Genomic DNA, 10,497 nt, shown 5'->3' on the forward strand with positions numbered 1-10,497 from the left:
AATTATCCGAAAATTGATTATTGAATCAGAATCGAGTCGTCGTTTATTTTTCGTCAATTATTTTGTTTTACTTTTGCCGTGTGAAGTATGCTGCTAATCGATCACGCATAAAGTGTAACCATAGTATAATCATGACTGTATCACGGGCTCAAAGTCTCATTTTCGACCAAATTAGTTTAGCCTTCCCTCAAGCTACAATTTCAATCTAATCCCGCAACCCAGTCATGGCCAAAGCTAAAAATACCGGTTTGGAACGGAGAACAGAGGCTACGAACAGAATTTCGACATCTGATGAAAATCCTAAGGCTGTAAGACCTTTTAACCTTGAACAGTTACGGTCGATCTCTCATTACAGTTAATCATTCATTTTTCCAAAAATCGTCAAGCTACACAGTCTGATTTTTATATTATTCTGTAGCAATTTTGCAACTCATTGTCAGATACTAACCGAAAGTTACGAGGGAAATGTCGACCCTTCCTCACAGCCAGTACCATTGATGAGAACTCCTGTACTCGAGGTCATTCGAACTCTACCTGAATGCTTCAACAGCATGATTAACGAATCGATTGAGTTCGAGATTGATCGTGAACTGAACGCTCGGGATTTAATCGGGTAAGTATAATTATTTACTCAAATTTGCAGTCCGAACTGGAAACAAGAATAAAAAGTAGCTTAGATTACTTTTTTGTACAACGTGGAAGTGACGTTCGTATTTCCAATTAGAACCCTCGGAAGAAAGCTCGGAATCTATGACTATCAGACCAACATGACGACCTTTTGGCTCCTCGACGCAATTGCTCTCGAAGTAGTTCGCTGGAGCTCAGAACTCAATTCCTCAGAACTGGGTATATTAGTCAGCTGGATTGCGGGGGAGGCAAAACTCATTCAAGGTGGCTGAAGACAGCATTCGGAAAAATTCAGGGAATTTAAAATCCTGACTATTCATCGAATTTATAGACAAGCAGCTCAGTCGGACGGAATTCTTCCAGGAAATGGCTCGATTATTTGCACTAGCATCAGATCAGATAATCGAAGGTCACTCAATGATTTACTGGGAAGAACTAACCGCCGTGGAATCGTCAAGACGAAGTGAACAGGAATCAATGAACAATGAACCGAGTTCTGTAATTCGAACGTCAAACAGGTAACCTGCATATTTGTCAGTAAAATTTAAGACAAGTGATTTGTTCGAAACCAATCAGTTCAATCTTCATTTAAAATCCCTTAGACTTTATTTTCGCTGACTGGTTTTCATTTACTGGGATGTGAAGTAACAATGCCAAGTGTTTTCACCATATTTTATCATGAAATGTTGCAGTTCTGTTGTCCTGAACAATTCAGCAAACCACAAAAACGGGGAAATAGCAATGGTGCAGGCATCAGCCGATGGTGACATTTCGAGGGGCCGAAAAAGCCTGAATTCAAGCCAAACAGCTCGTTTGACGGTTGAAGGCTCGTTGAAAGTTCACGAAGCAATAATAGAGTCAACTTACGCAATGTTAGATCCAAAATATATATACCTCAGCTCGTAATGACCTGCAACTAAATTGTTGATCCAAAGGTTGTACCCACAGTCAAGACGTCAATGGTAATCATGAATTGCAGGTATGCCAATGCGTTTCACTACGCTACGGTGAGTGCAGCTTTTGCGAAGCCAGTGGAACTCCACACATACAAATTCCCATACACTCTACGTTTTCCGAGGCCATTGGAGCCACCGATTCCACCTCCAGTAATTAAGGAAACATCGAAGAAAAACAAGTCCGGGAAAAGTAAAGGTACGGTACACGAGCTTGATCATCGGTGATAAAAAAATTGGAATCCTTTCTCGTAAATGAAGATATATTTTTCGTTTTTCAGAGAAAAAGAAACGGGGGTCTCAAACACCCGACGATATTCCACCGCCCCCAGCCCCGTCAATGACAGACGAGGAAATAATCGCTGAGAAGAGAAAGTTCATCCTGCCACTCAAGGACTCCATCGAGGCGCCTCGCCTTCTTGAACGGTATGCAGAACAGCCGCCAAGCGATAATGCAAACACCAATAATGGCTCTGGTAAAAAGGGGGTTAAGGATACAAAGGGAAAGCGTAAATGAAACTACGCGAATCTGAGAATAATGTTTGTCGTACTCGTTGCAGAGTAAATTATAAAAATAAAATATTTAACATCCACGGGGCTGATGGTAAATTTAATTGTTATCATGGAATTCATCAGTGATAAAGACCGAAAACTTCCAAAAACGTGATTCAAATGCGTTCGTTATCGCAGCCAATCGATTTCAACATCAGTTTACGAATTTTAATTCTACGCCTGACTTAGCGAGCGCCTGCAACCCGCAATAACCGGTCCCGCAGCACGCTGAATTTCGCGCATGCGTCGTTACGCGTCGTTTTACACCGTGTCGGCTTGAGCGCAGCGCCTCGCGCGTCAGTTCACGGATGGCGATCGTGCGCGTCGGTGCGCGGTCGAGCACTGTGCAATTTTAATCTTGCTTGAGCTGCACGTGTCAGTGAATTCCTGTGTGCATTTCTACCGAAGTTAGATTCGTAGTTTTTCATACGAGGCCGAGATGTTGAATGCAGAAAAGTGCGTCGAACACTGTGTTTCGTTTATTTTTGCCAGTGAAATGACAAAGTTTTATTTAGCTCAGTGGAAAACTCGTGTGCAATCTTTTGAAGTGAATGTCGGAAGAACATTCAATAGAATGCAATAAGTGAAATGGTGAATTGAAACTGTGTTGAATGCAGTATGATGATGCAACGAAGCTTACGAGGAGGTAAGAAAATATCTTACTGTCAAATTTTTTATGCAATAATCACGATGCAATATGACTGGGTTGCACATTTCAAGCGGTATATTTGACTCTGCGCATTTTTCATTCTCGTGAAGTTTGCAATGATAAAGTAGTCTAATGAATTGGTTAAAGCATATTATGGTGGGTTATGCTTACAGTAATTGAATCGTGGATTTTTTTACAAACTTTTTTAATTTTGTAACCGATAAATGTAAGCTACATTTACAAACATGTTTTAAACTGAATCCTCAGTCTATTAATCTGTGATGATGATGGCACCCCACTCCCGACATTTGAAATTCTTGATCTCCTTCTCATCAATTGCAGTATTTAGTTTCAAAAATGTCCTCGAATTCGTCAACGCGTCTCTGGACATACCCAGCTGCCCATATTTATTCGATCCACATCCCCACATCGAGTTGTCATCTAAATAATTCATTATTTTTATACACGGAAGCGTTAAAGTTCTCATCTCTTTTAATTTTCGTAAATGGTATTAGGTATAGTAGCGTCAATTTTTGTTGATAAAATGATTTTCTCACCCATCATGCAAATGGTGAACGCATTCCCGCATTGTGCCTTTTTTACCGACGCGTCAAAAGCGCGGCCATCGGTATCCATAAAATCAACCGGTTTTGGGGTTGCATAAACCTTCGTGCCTTCATCTGAAATTCCCATTTGACCCTCTGTGTTCCAACCCCACGTGTATAAATCACCCTGTGTAAAATAATCGTAGTAAATAAAAAAAGTACTGAATTTTGACAAAAAATCATTTAAAAAAAAAAAACGCTGTTCCGTCCAAAAATATTCTTCCAAACAATCATATGACGCAATCATTACATTCGTGTGGCTCATTTCACCAAATTTATTCGTGTCGAAAACATTTTTCTCATCTTTCAAATTTCACACCGCAATTGTTGTTTTATGAAATTTCGTTCGGCTTGTAAAATGACTTTTGAATAAATACCTGATCTGTGACCACTGCGCTATGCCAACCCGCAGCGGAGATCTGAACGACCTTCAGACCAGCTAGTGCCTCTATTATCGTTGGATTATCACAGTCTTCAAGGTCACCGTGCCCCAATTGACCACGGCTAAAATATAGAAATTCAACGTTTGGTCGGATGAATTTAATTTTTTCAGAAGTATAATTTTACACGATAAATGGTTTAATAGTCATTTCATGTACTAACCTTCCCATTCCCATTGAATAAACCTCTCCGTTCTCAGCCAATATAATCGTGTGATCGAAGCCGCAAGCAACGTCTGTGAATTTCACCCGCTTTGGCATGTCTACCAATGTTGGAATATTGTATACTCTACCTGAAAAATGTATACAATTATCGAATGGGAGATCATTTATAGAAGTTTTTGGGAATGTTGTGTTTCCGAGGGGGATGATTGTTATATTAGGAAAAGTTTTTCAATACATTTTGAATTCTCCTATTAGGTTTGAAAAAACAACATAAACACAACAAAAAAATGTTAATACCGATTTTGAATGATAATGACAGTATTAATAACAATAGTGACAACAAGTATACAGTCATTGGCGTATTTCTAAGCATAAATGAAAAATGAGAAGTATTTGTCTAGAACGGTGAATGTAGTCCTCATAATATGCAAACATAAAAAATTAGTAAGTAAATATTTCTCATTTGAATTACCGAAATTTGTCAAGGCTACGGTGCAGCCGCCTTGAAAGATTTTCACCGTATATTCTTGATCCGAATTATCGTCAGCCGCTTGAATGAAATTTGAAACCTGTTTCCACATTTTGTCGAATACTTTGTACTGCCAAATTTCGTGCTTCACGGATAAAATTGTAATCGTTTCCTTGCCAGGAATTGCTTGTACGCATCTGCAATATGAAACTTTTCTCAGTTGAATTGCCAGAAATGAACAAATTCGGTAAAGCAGCTGAATTTTTCGCTTCGCTTTACGTTTGAAAAATTTATAATCTGCAATATTTTTCTTTCCAAACTCGTGCGAGTCGTTATTCTCATTGATCAATAAGTTTTTTTTTTTATGCCTTTTATTCTACATTACTGACCCTTCCATTTCTTCCGGTAGTTTGAGTAAGACCGGAATCTTGTCAGTGACTTCAGTCGACTCATTGAGATTTATTTTACCAGAAATGAAAAGTTCCTTATCCCGCCATAAAAGAATGTAATTCCATCCTATTTCCAAATCGTCGATTCCCGTAAAGGGTACGATTGTAAATTTATCAATAACTTGTTTCACGCTCCCCTCTTCGTCGCAAAATAATTCGCTGTTGTTTAAACCAGTGTAATATATCTTCATTGTGCTGAAAAAACAAGAATTAGGCGTTTAATGTTTATTATCTTGCTATTCAATTCTCAGATTCCACGGAAAAGGTTAATTAAATTAAACTCTGCATGAACCAAATTTTTATTAACATATAAATTGATGAAACATTTAGTGGGTTTTAAATATTTAAACCCTAAAAATTCCTCATGGTAACATAATTTTGACTGTCAAAATTTAATATTCCCAATACGGCGGAAAAACAAAAGCAACAAGGTGAGAAATTTTTTTTTGGCACGAGTTAAATTTGAGTATAAATTGGCATTCGAATTTTCATGATAGATTAGCAAAAAATGCTATTTTTTTTTTTCACGTAAGAATACAAATTTCGACTGTTTACATGTGCTGTATATCTGAAGAATTTATCAATTATTTTAAAATTTCAAGGGTATATTTATACATATTTTAAGAATACGCAGTAAGATTTTTGAAGAAAAAAATTAAATATTTTTCGAGTTACACGCGATCTCCGACGGCGCTGAAAAAAAAAGGTCCTCCACTGCTGCAATGATTCCGGCCTTCGCCGTGGATGAAACCTAAAAAAAAAAAAAAAATTCTTGTTAAACTAGAAGATATTGTCCGTACAATGACCAACCAGTTTTTTGATCTGATCAAAAATCGAATTTTGGCTGGCCAAAAACGACCAAAATTTTGGGTAAAATTCAACTTTTTTTTCAAAAACGCCGCCATCTTGTCAATTTTTGATTTTTTTTTTCGACCGTAGGTCATTGTACGGACAATATCTTCTGGTTCAGCAAGAGTATTTTTTTTTTTAGGTTTCATCCACGGAGCAGGCCGGAATCACTGCAGCAGTGGAGGACCTTTTTTTGTTTAGCGCCGTCGGAGATGGCGTGTAACTCGAAAAATATTTAATTTTTTTCTTAAAAAATTTTACTGCGTATTCTTAATATATGTATAAACATACCCTTAAAATTTTAAAATAATTGATACAGTAGTTTTTTGTTTTTTTCTTAATTCCCAAAAATCGCCTTCTTTTTTAGGCTGTCACACTAGTCGTGTCCCTTATATGTTCGATTGGATTAAGTCTAGACGGAATTCGTGTAATCGATGGGAACGCGTGGCCTCAGAAATGAGGGTCAGCTAGTTCGTGCCAATACCGACAGATGGCGCGGCGTGTCCTGGTTACCAATGATACGGGTCAAAAACAACAGAAGGTTCACTCGGCGTCTACGCAGCGCGTGTAAGAAGCACACGAGCGTAAAAAGTAGCCGCGTTCGGAGCACATATCGCAGATTTTTTTTATTACGAGTATTGACTTAACTGAGAGCGAAACTGCGGAGAAATGGTAACGTCGAATCTGAAGCCGTACTCACCACGCACACGTATTTAGTAGAGAGAATAAAACACGCAACGACTCTCAGCTTTTTGTGGTTATGATTTTTAATTTTTTTATTTATTTATTGTTTTTTTTCTTGTATCACTCCATGACTATTCTATCGTTTGACATAACCTGTCGTCTTCCTTCACCCACCTCTCCGATCTCTTCTCTCACGTTATTTTAATATCTCACTTCACCGCGATAGGCGCATTTTATGCTTGTGTTTACAAATGGCGGCTTGATGCACAGTTATTCAAGCTTCAACTGCTAACCGACAGCTGCTAATCGTATATACCCTGTGTCAAAAAACACTTCTACTCTTATCGATTCCTGCACACGTGTTCTAAATACTTTGTACTTATATATGTCCATAAGTGGTTCTCATGTTATGTTTAATAAATGCAATTCTACATAATTTTTTTTTTTTTTTTATCATCTCTTATTTATTCCTTTTTACCTTTCCCTCCGCATATATTTGAACGTTATATTTTAGACGCGATTTTAAAAATATATACTGTATACATTTTTACAATTTATTATTAATTTGTACTCTGCACAAGAAACAACGAAATATTTTATTCGTAGTTAAATTTAGAAAAAAATTTTTTGACATATTTCATTGAATTTATAACATACATAATGAATTTTTTATTCGTACGTTTCGTTTGATATTGGAAAAAAAACAGAAAAAAATTTTTAAAATTGCAAGAAATAGTTTTCGACACTTGTTGATTAGAGCGAAGAAACTTTTTTTCCTAAAAAATTATCAAACCTTTTTTTATCGCTGCGATTATCATTGTTGTTATATAATTATATAATCTGCGTCATAGAACATGAAAAAAAAAAATGTTCCCCCTCACTTTCGTTAATTATTCATTATTTTGTTCGTCCAACCTTTCGACACAGCGTATTTTCCTAATCAAACAAATTATCTCCTTCGGTAAATTTTTGGCATGTTTTTGTACCTCACCGACTGTCTTCTGTAACGATTTACCGAGACCTCTGTTATGACTTTATTAGAAATTTTTTTCTTGGAAAAATAGTAATTCAATATTTAGAAAATATGTTTAAAAATGAGAGATCTACAGTATAGTGATTAATAATAAAATGTGACGAATTATTTTTAGTTCAACCTTAAAATTGTGTCGAAAATTTAAAGGATTATTCGAAATTTGTATAATGTCATTAAATCCGTATCTCAGTTGAATCGGAATAATTCAAACCTCGCTATTTTCAAACTTGACGAAGATGAGGAATAACGATGTCAAGTAACTGTCGTAAAATTGGGTGCAAAAAATACAGCACTTGATTTTCTTCTTACAAATCTTTTCAATAATAGTGATACTTGAGAGAAAGGCAGGACACGCGTATTCAATTAAGCTAATACCTTAGTTCTGTTTTAAGCTAATCAAATCGACGTTAACTTACCGAGATAGCTCGGAAATAAATCTCAAACTCCAAATCAAACGGTTCCATTTGTTTGATTACGTAGAACACTTTTGCCAATTACCTGGTACATATTTTAAAATCACCCAAGTCTTGTGATTCTGATAAAAGATGAAGAAAATTATACGTATTTGTACGATAAGTAAAAACGGGCCTGATTGTGGAAACGGGGTAGAAAGTAACGTTTGTAAAATATTTTACAACATCTCGAAAATTGATTTCTTTCACTGCGTTGGACATTTTCTTGATGAAGTGTATATTTTTAAAAATAAAACTATATGAGAAGTGATGATGTTAGAGCGCACAATAAATGCGTGCACACGACTCGGTTGGAATTAATCACGAAAGAATTAATGAGATTTTATTGATCTTTTGTCAGCAACGTCTTATTCACAATTCAACTACGACCGGGGATTCAATTAATTCTATTCACTGCATATTTCATGATTTGGGTTCGCTCGTTTCGATTCTCCTCTTTCTTATCGGCCCTTATCAATCATACATATTACGCATGAAAATTATAAAGTAAAATCGGTCATAATTCGTCTCTACATTTTTTTTTTTTTCCCCCAACTTTGACCAAGCCATGATAAATCGTCAATAATCGGTGTTAAACCGTCAGTCGGTCATCCGAGCGATAAGTGAGGCTGTTGATTTTTCTTGAAAAAAAAAAAATAAAAACAAAAAAAGAAATGAATAAAAAATACGAAGCAGAAATTCGCGATTTCCTTTCAAATCTTATCCACTCACCGTAATTTTCTCTCAAAGTTAACTCTATTCTTTGCTTAGTTGACCACATTTCAGGGGCTGCTGTCCATCCTGCGTAAGCTGCGATCGAATCCGGACAGAGAGTTGAGGCTACTTTTACTGGGTCTTGACAACGCGGGGAAAACAACGCTCCTGAAATCGTTGGCCAGTGAAGATATCACGCAGGTAAACGTCGTTTTGATCCCCAAAGCCATCCGAATCCACAGCGAGACGAAAATGTCTCAGTCGGTTGCTGTGCTTCGATTTTTAAACGTTCCCATCCGCCGCACAAGCTTGAACAAAAAGTTCGGAAAGCTTCTCCGTCTCGGAAATTTTAGTCCGTCACTGCTTTTACTGATCCTAAGGTAACGCCAACCCAAGGCTTCAACATAAAAAGCGTACAGAGCGAAGGGTTCAAGCTAAACGTCTGGGACATCGGCGGTGCAAAGAAGATAAGGCCGTACTGGAGAAACTACTTCGAGAACACGGACGTGCTGGTCAGTGTTTTTTCAACTGATGGAAGTCGCGTTTTTTGATAGACTATAGATTTATTTTCGATCATATCGTGGGTCCGGGTCGTTCTTACGATAACCAAAACTGTAACTAGTGGATCCAACTTGTTAGTTGACCCCTAAGGATGACTATCTCAGTTGTATTGTCCAACTCGTTGAACCAACTTCTTGACACCGCAGATTTACGTCGTGGACAGCGCAGATATTAAGCGACTGGAGGAGACGGGGAGGGAATTGGCCGAGCTTCTGATGGAGGACAAGCTTCGCAACGTTCCTCTTCTCGTCTATGCCAACAAACAAGACCTTGCCCAGGCCGTAACTGCAGCTGAGATCGCCGAAGGACTTGGACTCCACAACATCAAGGATCGTGACTGGCAGATACAATCTTGCATCGCGACGGAAGGAAAGGGGGTCAAGGTGAGCCACAACTCCAATATTGGCCCGAAATTTGTTAAGATGCTTCGTTTGAAATTTTTCTAATCGCAACAAACGGATGGGACGACGGTTTTCTTATTGCAGGATGGTTTGGAATGGGCCTGTAAAAGCATCAAGAAAAAATAGTTACCGTTGGGTTAGAAGCTTGGAAGACACCATTGAAGTATGCGATGCGAATTAGGACCAGGAAAAAAGGAAGCATAGAAAATCAAAAAGGAAACTTACATATCGAGAGCAACTTTTTGTTTTTCTTATTGAACAAGATTTATGGTTTTTTTTTTTTTGCGTTACATTTATGTCGGGACTTTGTTTAATATATTTACACGTACGTGGTTACACTTAAATCCGAAAGATCGAGATTGGAAAAGAGACAAAGTCAAAAGTGAATTAGAGTAAGGGTTATCTGAACACTGAATCCAACCATCAACTTACCAAAGAAAAAAAAAACGATTCTAGTCATTTGATTTACTTACACTATTTTTAAAAAAATGCAACCGGTTTCGCTGTAATTTGTATTTTGAAAAATCGTCCATTCAATATATTAGACTGATATGTGAACAATATTAAAAACATGTTTTGCTGAGACTGGTTCACGGATTTTCTATCGATATATATTGAAAATTATTTGTAACATCGTGCCTCGTGAAATGTGCCTTTTTGAACGAAGCCGTTTCTTTTCTTTTTTTTTTAATAAGGCGAATAGTGAAGTATGCATGTAGAATGATTTACATAAAATTTTGAAAAAATGGAAAGGTGAAAAGTTTTTATACGTGAAAAAAGCAACAATAACTATGAATTATCTATCTATACATTTATATATATATATATATATATATTACTAGGGTGTTTCAAAATAAAAAAAATTTCGATTTTCCAACAGGCCACACCTGAAAT

General features: G+C 37.0%; 3 protein-coding genes across 7 annotated transcripts; 2 read left to right on the plus strand and 1 right to left on the minus strand.

Moving 5' to 3' along the window:
- Positions 1 to 85: 85 nt before the first annotated feature.
- On the plus strand, positions 86 to 2,097 carry LOC124215699 (uncharacterized). The gene is made up of 7 exons (XM_046619396.2): positions 86 to 308; positions 441 to 613; positions 725 to 891; positions 959 to 1,145; positions 1,320 to 1,499; positions 1,607 to 1,779; positions 1,862 to 2,097. The coding sequence occupies exons 1-7, from the start codon at positions 225 to 227 to the stop codon at positions 2,095 to 2,097; spliced, it is 1,200 nt and encodes a 399-aa protein (XP_046475352.2). The 5' UTR covers positions 86 to 224.
- A 366-nt stretch (positions 2,098 to 2,463) lies between these two features.
- Positions 2,464 to 10,338, plus strand: LOC124215702 (ADP-ribosylation factor-like protein 3). 3 transcript variants are annotated; one of them, XM_046619401.2, is made up of 6 exons: positions 2,464 to 2,778; positions 6,126 to 6,430; positions 8,699 to 8,842; positions 9,022 to 9,153; positions 9,349 to 9,585; positions 9,688 to 10,338. In XM_046619401.2, exons 2-6 carry the CDS (start codon positions 6,428 to 6,430, stop codon positions 9,727 to 9,729), a joined length of 558 nt encoding a protein of 185 aa, XP_046475357.1. In that variant the 5' UTR covers positions 2,464 to 2,778; positions 6,126 to 6,427; the 3' UTR covers positions 9,730 to 10,338. The 3 variants fall into 3 exon arrangements, with proteins under 3 accessions (XP_046475357.1, XP_046475359.1, XP_046475358.1); XM_046619403.2 differs by having other exon boundaries at positions 8,714 to 8,842; XM_046619402.2 differs by having other exon boundaries at positions 6,175 to 6,430.
- LOC124215698 (RCC1 domain-containing protein 1) lies at positions 2,846 to 6,714 on the minus strand. 3 transcript variants are annotated; one of them, XM_069134455.1, is made up of 7 exons: positions 5,585 to 5,637; positions 4,850 to 5,104; positions 4,464 to 4,657; positions 3,990 to 4,119; positions 3,764 to 3,890; positions 3,339 to 3,513; positions 2,846 to 3,222 (listed from the first exon to the last, which is right to left on the minus strand). In XM_069134455.1, exons 2-7 carry the CDS (start codon positions 5,098 to 5,100, stop codon positions 3,053 to 3,055), a joined length of 1,047 nt encoding a protein of 348 aa, XP_068990556.1. In that variant the 5' UTR covers positions 5,101 to 5,104; positions 5,585 to 5,637; the 3' UTR covers positions 2,846 to 3,052. The 3 variants fall into 3 exon arrangements, with proteins under 3 accessions (XP_068990556.1, XP_046475351.1, XP_046475350.1); XM_046619395.2 differs by lacking the exon at positions 5,585 to 5,637 and adding an exon at positions 6,617 to 6,710 and having other exon boundaries at positions 2,847 to 3,222; XM_046619394.2 differs by lacking the exon at positions 5,585 to 5,637 and adding an exon at positions 6,459 to 6,714 and having other exon boundaries at positions 2,848 to 3,222.
- Positions 10,339 to 10,497: the final 159 nt, after the last annotated feature.

The sequence above is a fragment of the Neodiprion pinetum genome, chromosome 3, assembly GCF_021155775.2.
Source record: "Neodiprion pinetum isolate iyNeoPine1 chromosome 3, iyNeoPine1.2, whole genome shotgun sequence".
Taxonomy (NCBI): domain Eukaryota; kingdom Metazoa; phylum Arthropoda; class Insecta; order Hymenoptera; family Diprionidae; genus Neodiprion; species Neodiprion pinetum.